This window comes from Schistosoma haematobium (assembly GCF_000699445.3).
Source record: "Schistosoma haematobium chromosome Unknown HiC_scaffold_470, whole genome shotgun sequence".
Lineage (NCBI taxonomy): Eukaryota > Metazoa > Platyhelminthes > Trematoda > Strigeidida > Schistosomatidae > Schistosoma > Schistosoma haematobium.
The window spans coordinates 1-22,544 of record NW_026137129.1 but is presented as its reverse complement, the minus strand read 5'-3'; the positions used below and the strand labels follow the sequence as shown (position 1 = coordinate 22,544).

Here is a 22,544-nt window from a genome sequence, read left to right as displayed (position 1 = left end):
CGAGTTAAAAACGTAATGTCTGGGAGCAGAAGATGGAGAAAGATCAAGAAAGCAAGAGCGGGAACACAATGCAATTTGTAAGAAAACGCACGAACAATGAAATGTGAGACAACGGATTGATGTTTGTGACAGGAACAGTCCAGGTTGATATGATGGATTGATATTTTGCAAATTAACGATTTGCTATATGGTTTTTCTATTTTACCAAGTAACTCTGTAATTTTGAGCTAAATATGGTTCGATTGTCCCCACCCGTGTTCTGTTCACTACAGTATGATATTAACATTTCATAGAGACATTATTGCACAAAAAAATGATTTTTACAAAAGCACATAGAAATAGAAACTGTCACTCAAGTAGACTTTTGAAAGTCATTTCATTAGCTTTAAATTACCTGAAAATTCATTTTTCTAGAAAAATTGAAATTATTTAAAAGAACTATGAATATATTTTTTTCTATTTGAAGGTTTATCAATCCTACAGATCTATCAATAAACAAAAATACAAATTTAACATTCAAACATTCAAGACTAATAAATTGCGTAACATTTCTTTCCAATATCAGATAATAAGTTTGAACATATAAATTATTATGTATAATACAAAATTGATAGAGTGTAACTTCTATTTGAATATTTGATGATAGTCATATTAAAGTAGTAAATTCACTGCTCAAATTAATATTGATGAACCTTTTTGAAATTTCAATTCAGTTTTTATCACAGACTAGAAAGTATCATGCATAATATTCATGCAAATTATATGACCTTAGGTCAGCTTAATTGTTTTTAAACCTCTGTGTAAATTACAGTGTTTTGCAGTGTTTAATAATAATAATAATGGTAATAGTGATAATAATAGTAGTGGTAATAATAGTAATTATTATTATTATTATTATTATTATTATTACGGTTGTTCCTGTGTAGAATTATGATTTTCAGCTATAAAAAAATGTTTTTAAATTTTATTACATGCTAATCCCTTTAATATGGTTTACTAATGCAAATGTTTTAGTTCATTGCCTTTAGTTAATACATAACAAATGGATTAACTAGTCAACTCACAATTAATAATCAAAGTAATTATCACAGTTCCGAAACTATATAAGTTACTTATACATCAATGTAAACTCTCATGACATACTGACTTTTGTAAAAGATGGTATTACTACAGTGAGAAGTTGCAAACTATTTACATAACACAATATACATAGCCTTTAAACCTCCATTTGCATCTTTCGATGTGTTCTGCAATTCTAACTGTCGTCTCGTTTGGTCTACAGTTGTTATGCCTACTCTGTGTTTTGATTGTATTGATTTTCTCCTCTCAGTTTTACGACTTTTCATTTTCGACACCACGTTCTGCTACATACTACTTACAAGCAATCTTATGAGTAAGGTCCACTACAAGATCAACTGGATAATTGCCAAAAGTTAGATAGTATTAGACACAATTTATAACATGTTTTAGAAAAATTTCCTTAGGTCACCAAAATAAGTAATTATTTTAATCTTATCCTGACTGTTGTTTTAAACTGTATATAGTAATAATGCTTACTTTATACCTAATGCTTGATTATAGTAAGGAAATTCCAGTACAAGATATAACAAGAAGTTTTCGTTTTATATTTATCTGATTTCTGAAAAAAATGTATTATTATGACTTTACACAGTGATCGCTACTTAATTCCATCAGCAAACTTTTTCGGAAAAGTCTACCACTAGGATACATTGTGTTTAGTATAATATATATATAATTCTAAGGAAAATACCTTCGGATCCTCGAGTTTATACAAGGAGAACGGTAAACAAACCGCTATGGTGTTCTTTCTTAATATTTTCGGTTTGAAACATCGTGAGGGTTGTAATATTTTTACGAAAGCACATGAACATATTATTTAGTCAATGGACAGAATTATTAGTTGAAATAAATCAAAACTTGTATGTTTACCGAAGCATCTAGTAAATTTATGGTGTCCACCTTCATTTTTGTTTGTTATTTACCTCGTCCGCTTATGAAATGTTTACTGCACTACATTATATATGATTGACTCATAGTTCAAAAGTTTAAGTAACTTCATTTCCAAATTATAAGTCCTAACCACTGTTTTGTCAAGTGGTAAACTCGCCAATCAGAATTTATGATTATAACTTTTCTACCCTAAGTCTGTCCTTTCGTCTATAGCTTAGCATCCCTGATCCTTGATATGTTCAAGGCAATCAATTAACCTTAAGCTGATATAAGTTACACTCCTGAAGGTCGACTATCCTTAAACCTTCCTCTATCTCTAATCTTGAATACTCAAAGAAGACTGCAACCAAACTTCTACCATCATATATCGATGAGACAAACCAGCAAGCCAGTTCAGTCGATGTTCATTCCAAAACATTCGTCAGCCTATATACACGATTATTAGACAGCAAAGCACACTAAATAAGAGATCATATTTTCAAAACAATCATGCCCTAATTAGTCGAGATCGAAGTAAACAGTAGGTAAATAGTTAACAATAATTAAAGAATCGTTAAACCTATAACAATAGTCGCTAAATTCACTAGAAGTTTACAATAAGCAGAATATAGAAATACAGTAATACAGGTATCAATTAATTATAAAATAAAAGTGTAAATAATAATTCAAACAACAAGAAAAATAAATAGTTATAATCCAAGAAAAAATAACACTTTCCAAAAGTTTCAGCTTTTCCGTTATGTTGAATACTTTTGTGTTTCCTTCCTGTTTCGTTTGTTGTTTCAAACTCAGCCTAAAGTGTGTGAAAATTTGTTGATAATAATGTTACAAATTATAACTCTAAAACTAATTTGATACTTCAAAATATGGTGAAATCATTTTATTCAATACAGACTACCTTTAATATTTTATTCCAGTTTATCAAGCGATCAGGTTATATACATTAAAAGAGAACTTATTTCAATTTGTACTTTATATACGTACTAAATTACATATATGCTGTAGATATGGTAATTAAATATACAACCGATTAAAAAAAATTAAATAATTAAATGAAATATAAATGATTTGAATAATTTTTTTCTGGTTAGCGTTTTTTTAATGAGTTAGTTTTCTACGGGATGGAATTGCTAACCCCATGTCCAACCCTCCTCCTTTATCCGGGCTTTGGATTGGCAGTAGTCCTAGAGGGGCTCCAGGCGGAGTTTAAATGGAATATACATTAATATTTATTGTTGCTCATTTAGCAATTCACTGCAATGTTGTTCGTTTTAATAAATGTGTTGATTGAACACTATTATTATTGTTTAAAGTAGTTAGTACCTTTGATAAATTTCGATAGTGTGATAAAAAGACGATGATTATCAGAACTATGTGATATATTAGCGCAATACGTTTCAAACAATCTGATCACGTATATACTTGTTAAGAACATTTATAAGAATAAAAGGTCAACCAGACTAGAAATGGAGGGTAAGAGGAGGCAAGGATAATAAAGAAATAATGTAGAAATCATGAGTCTATTGAAGTTAGACCACCATCGAATACCTGGAAGCACTGCACGGCCGTTTCATCCTAGTATGGGACTCCTCAGCAGTGCGCATCCACGATCCCGCCCCTTGTGAGGCTCAAACCCAGGACCTATCAGTCTCGCGCGCTGGCGTTTAACCATCAGACCACTGAGCCGGCATCCAACGGTTATTATGTTTAACTTCAACCAATCCACGAAGTTGCGCCGCCATCACCACTGTCTTCAGCGAGCTGATATCTCACAACAGACCTGGCTGAACTCCATTGGTCTCAATTGACTCGTGATTTCAACTATTGAAATTACTAAAATCTCCACAAAACCCCTTCCGAAAATAATGTAGAAACAATTTGAAACTTAATCACTCTGGGTAATAAGCTAATATTACCAGGATAGGTTTAAGGTAAGAACAAACTGTTTTTGAATACATAAAGAGGGTTTGAATATTCATGTGGTTAAGGCTTCAATAAACCTTAGTACACACCCTTTTACACTTTTGTACAACACCACAAAACCCGAATAAAGATTAATCTCATGACCTGTTTCAATAATGTGTTTCACGACAGAGGATGATGGAATGTTATCATCTACTCTGTTTGGGTCATTTGATTCTATTTTTTTCTGCAACCATTTAGACACATGTTTGGACACCCTAATTTTGAGATCACGATTACTCCTTCCTATGTTCTTAACAAGTATATGTGTGATCAGATTGTTGAAAATGTATTGCGCCAATATATCACATAGTTCTAATAATCTTCGTCTTCTCATTACACTCTCGAAATTATTATTGTTATTATTATTATTATTACTAAACAGAAATACAGTAGATTAATAATAATGAAAATATTTAACATATAAACTAAAAATGATAAAATTTTATTTACGAGAGATTGATAAACAACTGTTTTCATTCTTTCTTTTATGCTTATATAGATTCATATGGGAAAAATCGTGTCATTTTATAAAATATTGATATATTTCTCATTCAAATTCAACATGACATGAAAACTTTTCGTTTTAAAACTATTTTGTTATTGAATTTAATTGGTAGTGAATCATCAAAACAATATACGATTTGAAACTTTTTTGACTTAATAAAGGTGTAATTCGTTTTTAGTGTATCATGTATGAAATTTAATGCTAAATGACAGTTGTTAATAATTTAACAGTACACCTCTAGATTATGTGTATTGGTATAATAGTGAGTTAGATTACTTCTTTAGGGTAGTTTGTATTATAAGAAACAGTTTATTGTCGCCTCCAAATATCTAAACCGATGGTGTTTATTTCAATAGTTCAGATCATGAGTCAATTAAAGCTAGATCATCATGAAAAACCTGGAAGCACTGGACGGCTGTTTCGTCCTCAGCAATGCGCACTCACGATTTCGTCTCGTGAGATTCGAACCCAAGACGCGCACTGCTGGAGATTTTAGTAATTTACTAGTTAAATTCATGAGTTAAGCCGTAACTAATGGAGTTCAACCAGGTCAGTTGTGAGATAGTAACCCACTGATGACAATGGTGGTGCAATTTCGTGGATTGGTTGAAATTAGATATCAACCCTTTTGAATGCCAACTCAGTAGTCTTTTGAATAGGCGTTCGCGGGACAGGATCATGGTCACGCACTGCTGAGGAGTCCCACCATAGGACGAAAAGGCCATCCAGTGCTTCCAGCTTTTCTATGGTGGTCTAGCTTCAATTGGCTCATGATCTCAACTATTGAAATTACTCTAATATCGACAAAACCCCTTCCGGTAGTGTTTAATTTAATCCATACAAATAATTCAATTGTTAACACTGGTTTAAACAATCATTAATAAACAGATAAACTATAGAACAGTTTTCAATTAAATCGTTCACTTTTAAAGTACAATTGTAATGTATATTTTAATTTTTGAGTTAGAAGTAACTGTTTTAAAAAATGTAAATAAACCATCACTAAATGAAGAATCATGTAGAGTACCACATAAAAGCTACTTTTATTCACTGAATACATACATTTTATATGAGATGGAAAAAAGATAATTATATAGGCTGAAAGTAAACTAATTACTCTTAGACTACAAGTAGAATACAGTTCCATACAAATATTTCTTTACACCTATATGATAAGTACAAGAAACAAATTTCTCATTCTTATGAATAAATAATTATTTTTAAACATACCATAATATTACGTCATACGTTTATAGTGAAAGAATATATAAATATAATAAATGCAACACATGATGAAACTAATTAAAAATCGTATTGTTCCAATATCGTCATCTGTCTTTGTTTCTTCTGCACATGTTCAATCTTTCCCACCTTACACTATTTCATCTGGTAAATGTGATCCTGGAGTATATACTGTTTAAACTCTTTTTTATCAATAAATAGTTGTATTTGTTTTGTTCGTTTCTAATGATGTTTTGAAAATAGTTGTGTACACAACACAAAATTATTGATAATTTAACTTTCTATGTGAAGTAGTTCCTTTTGTTAAAAACTTACTTAAGCTCGACTATATTAACAATTATGATGTATTTGTTTTATCTTTTCTTAGTGTATTCTTATATATTTCGTAATAAAATCACTAGATAAGATTCCATCAATACGAACACGTACTTTATATCGTTAGTTGAGCGCATTAACACTGTGTAAATTATTATTATTATTTATTATTATTAATGACTTTATTCAATATTATATATTAATACAATATAGAATTCTCAGTTTGAAACACTGATTCAGTGGTTAGACCATTCGAGATTCCGTCACCAAGTTGAAGAATCAAACTCTACGCTACCTATTTTAGTTTGGAGACTAACTTAGCATCACTAGCCCTCATTCTTGCAGTGCAACTCAACGTTAGATACATGGATTTGTAAATAGTTAATAAATTAATGAAAACATGAGCACCAAACAACAATCACCTCTGTTATTCCTTAATGATCAATCAGGTTAAATATCTCAGACTTACAAAATTTTAGTGGTAGCCCGATTGGTTTATCGGCAATGTATGTAACACCATAAGACTAGAGTTCAAATAACATAGGGAGGAAACACTACCCATAAGCTTGGAGATATTGGTTATTGACAAGTTTGAAGTAGCATGAAACTTAGGTTCCATGGCTTTCTGCTGATTATCTACAACCACTTTACATATACAAAAAGGCTCATATCAAGTTTAAAAGTATTATTTAAGTGTTTAGCTATTACCCTCATTTTCGTTGGTTGAAACTACCTATAAAATTTTCATAATGACACACTTTTGTTCGGTAGAAAAACGACTAATGCGAATAAATATTTCTTTCAAATCATCCGCTCTGTTTGTCTATGTACTAAATGTCTGAATGGAATTTTACACCTGACTGAAGTGTTCGTTTGTATATGAGTCGGTTAGATTGGGTATGAATAAAACATGTTAAGGGAAACTATCTTTAAACTAGACAACTAAGCATAGACTACTTAAATAAATAACTAGTAATCGACCGTTGACCAGCGATTCATATCAAGATCGTTATCCCGCAAAATGTACAGTGAAGCTGTTGTCTATACAGCGATTATCTTTCAGCAGAACTCTGTGATAGCCACACTACATCAGGAATTGGCTGAAGCTCAAATTTCTGGTTTAATGGATTCTAGCATAATTAATCAATCAACGGCCTATCTGAGAGTAATCGCTTCATTCTCAAGTGTGGTAATAGAGGAACACTCACAAGAAGTTACAAAATAGAAAAAATAACCCTTTAATCCTTCTCGAATCTTTTTAATTCATTGATTGATGCCCTCTTCTGAAGGAAACTGTCTTCATAGCGGAAGGAATTGGTTTTAACTATTTAAAAACAAATGAATTACTGTGTCATTTATTTTCAACACAGTTTTATTTTCATGTTTGTCCTAATCAAAACAAAAGCTTTCATAGTGTTTAACAAAATATAATCACAAACAATCTATCATTTATAGTACCTAATCATTAAGTAGAAACTAATTATCTATTATTAGAAGGCATTTAATCCCGGAAGAAATAATAAATGAACATTATTTTAGATCATTATTTATTCACTTAGTTACTAAAAGTATTAATTTTATGGCATTTCTATTGGCAATAATTTTCTTGTCTTTCTCGTAAAAATTTCATGTATCAACATGAAAGAATATAAAAACTGAACTCAGTTCCAATGCCAACAAAAAAATGATTTTCAAATAATAATTTATTAATTTTCACTAATTCATACACTTCAGTAAATATCATGCATGAACAAGTTCATTAGCGATTCTATTTAAGAAACATAAATCGGACAAAACGGATATACATATAGATATAGCCTGACTAGATACTTAATGAGTTCAATGAAAATCTTAAGTTTGTGACTGATTTTCCAAATACAGTAGAATTTTTAGTGATGTGCTAGATTTCAATAAAAGTATTATCGTTGTATAAAAATCAGGTAATATGGAGATATGTGTAGAAAGATCTAATTTATTAAAAGAAACTGATGAATTCAGTTTTAAACATCAACATTCAAGAGTTTGAACCTTTCAAAATACATTTATCTGATATTTCAGCTTTGAAGATCGTTTCAAACATTTTTAAGAAGAATACAAAATATGAATCGTACTTGTGTGCATAAACCAAATTAAGATATTACATGACTTTATATATCAGTGAAAATCACTAAAATCCACTGATTCGTATTAAAGAAGAGGAACAAATTAATGTAAAACAGAATCATTTGAAATAATGACAATCCAATGATAGTTTAATTTACAGACTATCTTCATCTAAATACCCACCGAAAATCAGGGAGGACTTGACAGTTGTGCTGTTCTAAACTGGTACTGCTAAAAAAACATAACGTTTTACATCGTGGCGATCGCAATACCATTAGATTACTTCTACACCAATTGACATTGGAGATGTTAATCACTGATACCAACTCAGTGGTCTGAAGATATCATATGCTTCAGGGGACTAGCGAGGCTTGCTTTCAATGCAATATAGAGTCACGGGTGCACGCTTTTAAAAGGAATAATTAATAAAATAGGAACAGGCAATGAACTTCATATTAAATTAATGAGGAGTTAAATATCAATATATGTTTCATTCTGACGGATTGTAAATCATATTGTACTGAAACAATAACTTCATAAATATATCAGAAAAGTTTAAACATTATGAATTCGTAACGAATCTCAAAATGAAACAAAAATATAATCCTTTCTTCTGATTAATCCCTTTAAGAGTTTACAAAATGCCGAATTTATTTCAGTTAAAACATAGATTTTTTACCATTGAATAGGGTCAATGCTTACTAAATGTCTAATAGGTAATGTCTACGACTGGAATGTTAAATCGTTTGTTTATTTCGTTTGTTTATGGGATTATTTTAAGTAGTTTCTGATGTATTCGTGATAATATCTTTTTTCAACATGAGCTAATTATTCTAGATATACAAGAATAGTCATAGAAAGTTTATGAGATATTATTGATTGTTGGTCTTCATAACCACAGCGTGTTATGTAATAATGACTAGTTACTTTCTGACAATCCAAAACATTGAATGATTGATACTCTAATAAAAAATAGTGGTCTTTAAATTATTATTATTTGGTTTTCGTATAATAATTGTAACCAAAATATCCTTTCGTTCTACATTTGAGTGAGATATCTGTAATCAGATGTTGAGCAAACCTCCATACTATAAAGGTTTAACTGTCAATGTAGATTTTGATGAGTAAAATATTTTACTATAAAGGATTATTTGTTATAACTACTAGAAATGAATTTTTATTCAATTTTAGGTGGTGAAGGGTAATTAACGGAGAGAGAAACCTAGATCCGATGAGTTTCGATATTTATCGTTAGTGTGAATCTTCAGTTTTGGGGGAAATAATTCTACCTAGTGTTCCAGTCGGAAATACTACTAAGAAGTTATTCAAACCACAACTTTAGTCTTTTAGAACAGAACTGTTTACACCTTATAGTTCACAGAGTAGTGAGGGATTTTACATTGTCTAGTATTTATCCGATAGATTAGCCCGTGGTTTGGGGCCCTTTGCTAAAAAATAGTGAACATTGTGATATACTTCGCAGTTCTACGCATTTTGAGACATTCAAGCAAACTGATAAATTATTATCTTCACTACTTAGTTACAAAGTATTCAATATAAAGAATGACAAAAAATTATGGTTAAAAGAAACTAAGCTATCACAAACTGAGGTATTGAATTCGATATATATATATATATAATTTGTAAGTATTGACCTTATCGTCCCAGGTTTGCCAAACTTCACGCAATATTTTTGCATACTGAAATCAACCAGCTAACCTAGTTTACTCTTACCAAAGAAATCTGAGGTTCCCAACATACAGTTGTGATTTAATCATTTTGAAAAGAAACTGCATACACTGATTACCTACAATATGCTGCTAAAGGTGAAAATATTGACCTTAGGGTTAAAAAATACAAAAACATAGTTAAGCGCATGTTTTATAACCATTTGCATGACTATATTTTGTTATTTTCTAACTTTTATGACTCATCGTACCAGACAGCTAATAATCTCATTATCATAGTTTTGCAGCCAACAAGGCTTTAATATACCAACATAACTGACAGCAGTTGTTTAATGTTACCTAATTATGTAATTCAAAGTTCATTTACATGACTGACTGAAGTCAACTGAAGAATAACAGGAAATAAGGAAGCACCAGTTAATTTTCTTCCCTAGAGTGGGATACCCCAGAAACCTTCACCCACTTTCTCACATGATTTGCTGCTCAACACCTTGAGGTTTTAGAACAGAATATATTTAGACCACAAAAATCTATTAGTCCATGACTTGAATTCAACCAATTTACAATACCATATAATTCTCATTCAGTTTGACTAGTGGCAAAAATAATACTAATTAATGGGCAAGTGATTCACAAATTGGATTTTGTGGATTTCAAGAATAATTTTTGCTTACTGTAAAATCTGACAAGTGTAGATTCTATCTCGTATGGTGTTGAAGAAACGTACAAATATCAGAAGAGGTTTTGTGGATATTATAGTAATTTAAATGGTTGAGATCATGAGTTAGTTGAAGCTAGACCACCAAGGAAAACATGAAAGCACTGGATGGCCGTTTCGTCCTATTGTGGGACTCTTTGTTCGTTTAAATTTTACAAATATCTCTACAAAACTACATCATTTAACATTTACTTAAATCATAATACCATTATTTTTCCAATTTATTTTTAGAACATATTCAAATCATTCAAAGTTCTAATTCACCTCAAATGTATACATCAAATTTATATGAAAATAATTTAACCGATTCAAAACATACAAATGAAATAATACAACCAAACTTTCACAAATCATATTCAAATGAACATCATGATTGTAACATATATGAGAAAAATCATGATAATCAGGCTTTTAGATCAACAAATGGTTTAATAACTATTAAGGATGAAACAAAATTAAATAAACCATATGAAAATCATACAGAAAATTTTTATGATAATGAATTAGATGAATATACTCGAATAAATAAAACATCAGGTTATGTTAAAAATCAATCAATAATAGGAGCAACATCATCAACAATTCTTACTAAATCCCCATTTATTATAGAAGATCGATCAAGGAATATAGATAACAGTAATAATACATCATTGTTACAAAATAAAAAAACCTTTGAGACAGTTAAGCAACCTACATCAATTCATTATTATGAACTAACAAAAGCTGAACAAGATGACATTCAATTAGCATCACAAAGAAAAAGTCGTATTTTACAAGGTGATTGTGGTAATTTAGATAATTTAGTTCATGATTCTACTAAATACAAACCAGGACCAATTTTGTCCGAAAAAGAGACCATAGATAATCAAATAATTACCAATTTAAGTGTATCTGAAAACTGTCGACAAAATATTCTTGAAGTAAGAGAAATAAATGGAGACAGAAATTATGAACCAGTCCAAAATTACACATCATATAAATCTGTAACAATAAAAGATGAAACTCATAAACCTGTGATTAAATCAAACGAAATGACTAATGATTTTAGTGAACATTTATGTCATTTACCTTCAAATTATAATACAGGTTTGTATATAAAGAGTGAAGAACTAAGGAAAGTGGATAAAATTAAAGAACCAATTGAGTTATCTAATACTCCGATTTTAAAGGGAGACTTAGACCATAAACATAGACAAATGAGTCCAAGCCCCCAAGACACCATCATATTCTATCTCCTAGTACAGTTACATCTAAACCACCAACTCACTACCTTCCACGTACGAAATGGCACCTGAAACCAATACCCACTGATGATGAGATTCGTGAAAGATTGAGGAGCTCTAGTCGCAAAAGACAAGAGGAACGTCAATCCCGTTCTGTACAAAACTCTCAGTCTTCAGCTTATCGTCCACGTAATTCAAGATCAGATTCACGTTATCGATTTACAGATTTAGATTCAGCTATAGCTGAGTCAAGAGCGGACACAAATGAAGCCACGAATCAATTAAATACAGAAAGTGAACCACATTCGGAAGCAAGACAGTCTGCTTCATTGTTTGATTTAGATGCTCAAATTCAAAAGCTAGAACACCAACCACACTATCTTATCAATATTCTTCTGGCGTATATAACATTCAAAACGAATCAAATAAATTATTAACGAAGAAATTTTTGGTGATACCAAATCGTATAGTTCTTTATTAGAGACTGATATTGACACTGGTGAAAATTTCAAACGACCGGTTATTTTAGAAACTGACTTAGATAAATTAAATACTCAAGTCAGTGACGGATCATTTGATGCCGCAATAATTGATACATATCAAGATAGAACTCGTAGTTTATACAACCTCGCATACACACGTACTCCTGGGGCATTCCGTCGTCAAAAATCTAATGAATTCGGTGGAAATACAGTAGAAACTAGTGAAGTTGAACTAATTCAATCACCAAATGACCAATGGCAGAAAGCGAAAAGTTATCAAGGTCTTGTTAATGATGAAGAATCTGATCTACAAAAAGTACCACCTCAATATGAAGTAGCAAGATACAAAAAGAAAACAACAAGCGGTGGTGCACAAGGTTTGATTGATCGATTAAAAGAGAAAGCGCGTTCAACACATGAGTTAAGAATAGCTCAATCATTAACAAAACTACATATTCCTGAATGGTTAGATAAGGCAAATTGTTTACAAACCACATCTGATCTAATAACCACTAACACAGTTAAAGAATATAATACAAACGAGAGAACACAATTCGGACATGCGACTCAAAAGCATTTTCCCAGCCCATCGTATACACCACGTACAAATAAAGCACTAATTTCATCACTTCGATCTTTATCTAGTATTTATAAACCTAGTGATAATTCACTTACGAATATATCGAATTTATCACAAAAACAATTGAAACAGTAGCTGAACCAATATGGCCAAAATCAGAAAGTTTAAATCCACCAAATTTTGTCAGACCTAGTCAATTAATTAAACAAAAATCTGGACAAACCAATAATTATCTACGTCCTATTCAATCAAAATTAAATAATTCAATGCGTTCATTAAGTGCACAACGATATAAATCGATTGAATCACAAGATATACGACCACAAGTTGCTCCAAGACATAATTATACTAAAGGACAAGGTAAATTAATTGAATTAAATCCACAAGATTTTATACCAAAATATGAAAAACGATGGTGTAAAGAGAAACTGAATAGATTTAATCGTGCAACTACAGAACCACCAGATAAATATGATACTAATAAATCAGTATTATATTTAGATAATAATTCGAAATTAGATATAAATCAATGTAATTCAATAAAGAAAATTAATTTGATTTCATCACCAAATATTATAACACACAAATTTAATACTAATTCAAAACCTACAATATCATTATCTAATATAAAAGATGTTGATCATGATTCAGGAACAGAAAATTCAAATGAGCATCAAATGATTTCTTCTGAAGAAGATCCAAAACAATATGATGTAAAATATGAAAATTTTACTACTACTACTACTACTACTACTAATGTTTTCGTAAAACCAAAAGAATATTTAAATCAAAATAGTTTTGAATCAAAGCAATTCATTCAAAAGAATGCTAGTAGTATTGAAATTTGTCTTAGTTTAGATGATTCAGAAAGTAAAGAGTCTTCTCAAATGATAAATCCACCGGATAAAGTTTCATGTAATGAACTATACTCAGCAGATGCAGATGGTGAAAATGAATCTGAAGTTACAGATGGATTTGATCAATTATCTGATTTAACTTGTTTAACTTCATTACTTGATACATGTTCATCAAGGCATCGTAGTCTTCTTGCTAATAGACCATCAGCTCTTGAACATTTATTAATAAGTGTTGGTTGGTGGCCTGTATATCCGGAGGCTGAACATCGTTATCTTCCTCCTACTGCTGCTGAAGCTATTTCTATAGCAGCTCATGAATTTGACATAAAAGAAGATTCTCATCGTTATGAATACTTACAACTTATTGCTGGACCAGACAGTTATAAACCATTAAATTTAGGAGAATTCGGATTAAATCAATTGTCTGGAGCGATCATACGTCACCCAATTGATGGTTTGCTATATATAAGTTGTGGTAAATCTACATGCTCAACAAAACCCCTACCAGTATCTCAAGCCAATAAATGGTGTGCATGTGCCAATTGTTTTACTTTATATTGTTCAAATAAATGTCGAGAAGAGTGTGAAAGTAATCCAAGTGACCACCCTTCAACCTGTTCATTTTCTAGAGCTAAACGTGTTTGTTGTCGTTTGTTGCGAAATCTTGCTCCAGGTCAGATTACAGGCCTTACAGCTCTTGCTAAAACTGGTATGGCTCGTCTTGGAAGAGGTGGTATACTCTTATCATTTTCACTAATTAAACATGCCGAAACATTTTTACAACGATCATTAGAGCATTCATTTGTAAATGAAGAATTAGATGATAGTTCTATAGAAAAGGCGCTTCATCAATGGGAAAGATTTCACCAACCGAGTCCAGGAGGTTTAATGGCTCCTCCTACATATCTTACACTTAATGAGCTGGAAGAATTAGATTCAAGTATTGCTAATCCATGTAAATCATACAATCCTTCTTCAAGTATGGTTTTAATTGTAGTTGTATGCGCATATGAGCTGACTGCTCGAAAGGATGGTCGTCCAGTGCATTTATTTAAGCAAAGTTTAATACTACCATTTCCTTCTCATTCAAATTTAAGAAATAAAAGTGAAGTTATTACCTTGCAAAATACACAACATATTGAAAATCCTGAAATATCACATGTAAACGTTACCACAATAAAAATGGATAAACAAGCAATAGCTGCTAGAGAAGCTTATATGCTTCGTTTACAACGTATGCTTCGTGAACGTGGTGTTAGTTTAAGACATCATTATCCAGAAATTTATACAAGAATTGCAAATTTTGTTGAAACTGGTATACCATTTAGTTCAATACGAATTACATTTGATGATTTTTATTACAAAAACAAGTGAATTGTATAATTCAACCAATGAAAGATTTGTATATAGAACCAGTTAATAATAATAATAATAATCAATATTTAAAAGAAACAGAAATCAATAAGTCTTCAACGAATATACAATCAAAATATGTAAAAAGTCCTAAATCGAATGAAATTGTTTTAATGAATAGAAAAAATTAACTGAAACTAATTTCTAATAATTTTTTTCAGTTTTTCTTTCTACAATCGAAAAAAATGATGTTAATTAATTTATTTCTATATTCAATAAGTCTATTATGGGCTTATACAATGATAATTGATTCTTACTTAAGTAGACATGTATTATGTAACAAAAGCCTTATGTTCAAATCACTTCAAATGATTTCCTGATCACTTCCATATACATAACTTATTCAAACAACAATATTGTACGTTGAATAAATTCAAACAATCTGCTTTAATGAAATATCGATTTTTTTCTTAAAAATTCCAACTGAATTATTATTTTATAGACAAACGCTTTTTTTGTTTAATTTATTTCTTTATTGTTTGTTTTTATCCCGTTTTGTTTAATTGTGTTATAAATTACTTCCATGTTTATTTATTTGTTTGTTTGTTTTTCTATCACTTTCGTTAATTTATCACTTATAAAATTGTTTATAATTCCTATTCTCATCATCTCACTATAAAATGCTGATTGTTTTTTATATGTAACAGTAAACTTAGTGCTTCCATTTCAATAACTAATTAATTAAAATAAATAAAGAGTTTTCATTACATTTAATTTATTCATTAAATAAAATATTATTATTATTATTACTATTTATGTTTTCTTGTCCATATTTCTTTTATATGCTTTATTATGAACGATTAAAATGTAACAACGAAAAGTTCAATACAAAATGATTACCAAATGTAAATAAAGTATAATTAGTATCTTCAAAAAATGTATCTTGATAAGTTTAAGTTCTATTTTAATGTAAATTTCTTATTCTCTCTTCTTTTCAAATATCAATGAATTTTACACATTGTGATTTGTTATCTCTTCACTGAGCCTTGCACTATACTTCAAATACTCATTGGGAACTTTTAACGTAAATATTTGCTCAGAACATTGTGATTTAATATGATTTTCTCTTCTCCTTTTTTTTTAAATTCACCTACAATATCGATCATGAAGTTCATTTAAAGAAGAAGAAGAAGAAGGAAAAACGTTTTTTTCTAAAAAAATGTTCTTTGACTATTTTCTTTTTCTCATGTTAACTTTACACTTCTTTCTTTTTTTTTTCTTCTTTTTTTCTTCTACTTAATTCAATATTCGCATTTCATTGTTTAAATTTGATTTTTTTCTCAAAAAAAAAATTATTTTCTAAAATAATTTCTTTTATGATTTTTAATTTATCTATTGTATTCTATTGTTATCTTACTTGTATAATAATATTTATTCAAAAGTATAAGTATATAGGAAATTTATAACAATTCTCATTATTATTTACACACTTCTACTTGTATATTCACAAATACATACGTATATATTTATGTGTATGTAGAAGTTGTTTATCTAATTAACTACGAATCTTGTGCACAATGTCCAAAAACAAAAACAAGAAGAGATGTATAGATTAACTTTGGCAACTGTTTTAATAATGCTAATCGAATCTTTGTCGAAAATAAAAATGAAAAATTGCAAATTTAAGAAGACTGTTTAGAAAGAAAAAAAATGCAGAGAAGAGTGTAAAAGTGTAGTATAGAAAATACATTTTCTTTCACCTACTACTCGGTTTTTTTGCTTTTGTTAATTAGAATCGTAGAAATTTAATTTTTATTTGTATCGTCTTTTCTATAGTATCCAATGAGATGAATATCATGTGGCTTTCATTAATCTTTTGAATAACTCTTATCGAGAAACGTATATGTTGCATGAAATTTTGATAGTGCTTTTCACTATTTGAAAAGAGTTAAAGTGATTCTAATTAAAACTAATTAAGTTATAGTATGAAGTTTTAAAAAGCGACAAGATTTTAAAATGGTAAAAACAGCAATTTAATGTCTTTAGTTACTCTAGGTAATATCATAAGTTTGTATCAACTGTTTACTTCCTGACCGCAATTTATTTAGGAAGGTTGAGGCCTATCTATAGATTTCTGTCAATACAAGTGAGTATTTGTATTAAATCTGATAGATAGCAATTGCATGATTATTATTTATAGTTGACTGACTTTCCAGTTGTAAATATACAATGGGAATCACCCAGGCCTATTTGACACAGTTATCAACTGGCTGACACAAAAGGTAGAAAATTAGAATGCATTAGTCTCTCAATTCCAAGATTATTCGCAGTAGAACTCTATATAGTTCGAGGAATCCCGAAATTAAGGGTCATCAGTAGCGTGCTCGGTCAAAACATTTATCACATAATTGAAATGGTCCTGATAGTGGTAATTCTAAGGTGAGCTCTGTACTCAGACAGAGACTCTTTTAAAGTTTACAAACTCCACCAAGACAAAAATGCTTGTCACAGACTTTTTGTTGTTTAAAACATGCATATCGTGAGTAATCTGATCACAAATGATCTAGTTAGACTGGAAGACTATCTAAGCTATCTAAAGTCAGATTCTCCCACCAATCACAAAAAGATATGGTCAAGGATCAATCAGCATTCAGGTTTGGTCGGTTAGTATTCATTCATTGCTCAAAATTTTTATTTTGTCATTCTCTTCTAAAATCAGTTAATATGTAGTGAACGAGAACTCAGATGGGGAAGACCAATTTTATGTTTTATGCAAAACTACCGTGTGTCTTCGTGAAATATGAAAACCATACATAAAATAATTTATACGAATATCCGTCAATATTAGGACGAATAGTTTGACAGAAACTGGGTGCCGAGTATAGAGGAGTCATTATAAGTGAAAATTGTATTTGAAATAATCTCAGCGATCGAAATTTAAATAAATAATTCCGTTTCGTCCAGCTAGCATGTCTGAACTTCTTCAGGGTAATAATTGAAATCATCAAAGAAATATATATAGCGTTTTAACAATCAAATCTATACTGTGTTAATCCAATCATATTTGGATGTTGATTTTAGTAAGTAGGATAACATGAGTCAGTTAAATGCGAATCATGTCAAAAGTTCACGATGTGAAAATAAATGACTGAGCGAATTGTGTGTATTTATGTATGTGTAAGATTGAGTTATTAATAGTTGATATTAGGTGTTAATGTTTTTATATAAAGGAAAAATAAAAAAATTCAAATTGAAGGCTGAAAAAATTGTTTCTGAATCATTGATATCCATGTCAAATGCGAATCATCAAATACATAATTGTATTGCTAAAATAACCCACATTAATTTCAGTCAGAATAACGATGCATGTGAAATAAACAGTTTGGATAGGGAAAGGGTCCGATTACTTGTTTACGAATATTTGCCAAGTAGTTGCTAGCTGTTTAGGCTGCTCTTATTCGCCCATACAAACAGCGCTTTTGCTGTCAATCTTTCTTTATGTATGCTATAAACTTCATCTGCACATCTTCCATCAATTGTCTCTTACGAACTTCTTCATTCCTGTTGTTATTAAAGTTATTTTCTGTTCTGTTCAATTCGATCTCCTTAACATTCTATTGCCAGATACTTCACTTCCGATTGGTGTTACATACTATTTATGTCTGTCAACATAAGTAGCATACACCACAAATACAGCAAAGCGCTGCCAATACAACTAAAAGTCCAATAGGTCCTCCGTTAGCTACAATTCCCATCACAATCAATTTATTTAGCGTAGTGGAAGTTTGGAACCTACTAAAACTGATCCTGATGTTGGGTATTAATTTTTGCCACTAAACAATAACAAGTTAATACGCAGATAAGAACAGATGAAAGTTAGAAAACTCGAACTTAAATTCTGTACATTTTGTTCAAGAAAATTAACTTTAAATGAAGCAACTGTCACACTGCGACGCTTTTGGAAGGAAATTATATTCATAAAAGTCTCAGAAAGTGGAATCGAACGACCTCAAAGAAAGGTGCCTTACACAGAGGATTTTTACAAATACAGTTTCATTTTAAACTTCCAACTTGTGTGGAGTTGTTCGTTCAAATATTAACGAACGTTTTTAAACTTGGATTTATCATTGGTGCAGTAGGTCATAAGAAACAAGGGAGTTGCAATAATTATCTGCTATACTAATACGACACTTCGAGAGCCATTCGAAGATCAATATTTGTGTAATTTATAGTGTATGTTTCGATTCAGAATAACTTGCTTTCTAAATCATGCAATAGACAATTGATCTGGTATAGTATAATCCGTGTTCCTATTTTGTCAAGTTAAATCACTTATAAACTGTTTAAAATGCTTCTCATTTTCCTAGGGATGATATTTTAACTTAAGTTCAATTGTCAAATACATTCTTTTAGCGCATTCTAGAAGCCACTTGAAATAGGGCAAATCGATTACTTCTTTCCAAGACGAAATACCACTTCAAAATCACAAATTAGATAAAACTCTAATAGATTATGAACCATAAGTACGAAGAGGAACATAACTAGCTTTTGGATAGAACAAACTAATCTGTTTTCAGGCTTAAAGTACAGTTCTCAATTTAGACAAATTGCGTATGCTTTCATCTGACAAATAAGTTTCTCCCAAGTACTGCCAATCATGAACCGCTCAGGTATGGTTTGTTGTAAGTGCTAGGTAGCATCCAGTAAATTATTTTCTAAGAATTTACACATTCATTTATCGACTAGTGTTGCAGCAACATTAACTTGTCCGACTTACAAGTTTAATATAGGAAAACATTTCCATAATGAACTGAAGTACTGATCAGTTCAAAATAAAACTAAAGCATAATTATGATCAGCATTGAATGAGACACTTAAGGAAGACATAATCCAGACTTTCATTCAATCTTGTAAAAAATAACGATAAGAAAAGTTCCTTTATAATTATTATTTTATTATCACCTAAATGAAGATTTATTCTATATCAATATTTGAAGAACAAAAAAAACTCAGCCAACTTCATTTACATATTAGTATTATCATGTATTCAGAAGAGATGGTATATGAAACAACCGTTTTGAAAAAAAGAGTAGTTTTAATATTTATAATTTCAGAAGGGGTTTTTTGTGGAGGAGTCCCACAATAGGACAAAACGGCCGTCTAGTGCTTCCAGGTTTTCTATAATGGTCTAGCTTCAATTGACTCATGATCTCAACTGTTTAAATTTGTAATTTCACTTAGATTTTCTGCTTAATTGAGAGTGATAATGATGTCAGTTTACAACGTAGTTTACTGATGACTAAAATATTCTGATACTCCTTTTTTTATAATTTTCAAAACGAAAACCTCTTTTTTTATTCTTTTGAAGTATTTACGAATTCCATGTCCTAGCTTCATGACAATTTATTTAATTTGTTCAAACTGGCGCCTTTATGGTTTATATAGCACTTTCTTTTAATACTACATTTTGTTTGTTTATTTGGATTTATCCTTAGAGATAAAAAAAATTGTTGTGACCAAACAAACAAAAAAAGCGATTTCGTTTTACCAGTTTACCAGATGTGTGTAATTCTGTCATATTTTGTTAGAAGATCTAATTATTTTATGACAATAATTCTCCTCAATTATAAAATAAAAGGTTGTCTAATTCCAGTATTGTATGCTAAACAGGCTATGGCTAAGTAAACAAAAAACATATCTGTCTCACTGGGTGAATGTTTATGATTTGATTCATGAGTTTTGTTTTTCAGTAATACTTCACTCCTGACTTGAATGTTACTCATTCTGTGGTCGAGCCATACACTAAAAATGTAAGGCACTTTTAATGAAAAACTTACAATCTACTCATATTTGCTTCCCCCATATACCATGCTTCACACTCTTATATGCATATAAGGACCGTTGAGTAGTATAATATCCTCATCATCAGCGGAAATATATCTTCCCTGAATTAACAAAATTCTACATTTCATATCCATTTCAATATCATATCAGCTACCAGTCATCTGGAGCCAATGGGACTTTCGAGAAACCCAAAGTAGACAATGAGGCCAACTACTCTGCTTCCTATGGATAGACTGAGGTCTAACCATGACCAATTCTGAAGCAGAATTTCTCGTTCAGAGGAGAAAAACATATCCTACAACTAGTTAGTAATTTCATTAAACAGAATTGTCACCCAAATACAATAATTAAATGATTCTTCAGTTAAGAGATTAATCGCTAAGATTTCAAACGAAAAGAGTGCTAACTTTTAGAATGCAAATATGAAAGAAGCAAACTGAGTTGTGAGAAAGACGCAATCGTGATAAGTTCTGCTTGATAGATACGATTCTGGTGACAGTTTACTGTGAGTTTTAACACGAACGACAGTGTTGGAAGAATGAGTATCCAGAAGACAAGTGTACTTTCGTGGCACGATATTGCAATGAGAAATCCTCTCATGAAATCTAAAATTTAGGAAACATTAAGGTCATAAAATACCATTACAGTCGGTCGTCAACAGGTATGCTTACGATCTGTCATCTACCTAATAGTAACGATTTGCTCTATGTATCAACGGCTAGTTCTGAAATAAGCTTAGTTTTATCGGGTTTGCATCTTCAAAACTCCAGTTAACAGCCAGATACCTATGGAAGCTGGTATCTTACATAGCGTATTGGTGAGGTGAACTGCTTTATGGCTAATACAATAGGAAACTATAACAATACAACAAGTCTTAGTTTTCTTCAGGTCTTTTTTCCTGTACGAAGTAATTAACATTCGTTTTGGATATATGACATTCATTTATTAAAATAAATCGTGAAAACATGCAAGAACTCATTTGCTTTTACTCAGATTTAGATAAAAAAAACTATTGAAATTTATAGAGTACAGTTAAGTAACCATAAATCATGAAACTGTTAAGGATTATGAATCTCCAAATCTAAATTATTGCTAAAGAATTAAACGCTAGATCACGCAGTGATTTAGTGCGACATTTGTCTCATTAACTCAATTTGACTTTCATTAATTCATATTCCATCACTGTGTTAATTTCGTTAACTGATAACCACTGCTAGTAAATCTGTATACAACAGATGAAAGAATCCGAATTGTAAACTAGTCTTCTATGGTCTCAGTCAAACAAATATTGTATTTTAGAGTACCTGGGGATATGTTACAAAAGCAGTGTGTTTTGGTACTAAAGTGTAACTAAGAATTGTTATCGTGATTTCAAGACCTATTACAAAGAGTACAATAAAAATCCCTCAAATCTCAAGGTCGACATGATATATCCATAACAATCAGTTAGAGTATGATGATTAATAGTTACATCAATATATTGCACAAATAAAGTCATTTTGAAAAAATGTTACAAAATATTCCTCATAGAGAAAGGTATTATGATCTCTGAACATAAAATCCAGATGTAAAAAAGGTACGTGACATTTAGCCATAACAGGTACAGTTTTTATCGGCCCTTTACCTGACTCCAGTTACATTGTATGCTGATTGTTATCAAAATATACATGTCGCCAACTTTCGTATATCGTTATCAAC

General features: G+C 30.6%; 1 protein-coding gene across 1 annotated transcript; it reads left to right on the top strand.

Annotated features, from left to right (window-relative positions):
* Positions 1 to 10,762: 10,762 nt before the first annotated feature.
* Positions 10,763 to 16,956, top strand: MS3_00000352 (uncharacterized protein). Its single transcript, XM_051208154.1, has one exon. It carries the CDS (start codon positions 13,059 to 13,061, stop codon positions 15,021 to 15,023), a length of 1,965 nt encoding a protein of 654 aa, XP_051063942.1. The 5' UTR covers positions 10,763 to 13,058; the 3' UTR covers positions 15,024 to 16,956.
* The last annotated feature ends 5,588 nt before the right edge of the window (positions 16,957 to 22,544 follow it).

Excerpts from the sequence above, each read along its gene's own strand:
- MS3_00000352 (XM_051208154.1), top strand. The coding sequence starts at position 13,059 with ATGCGTTCATTAAGTGCACAACGATATAAATCGATTGAATCACAAGAT.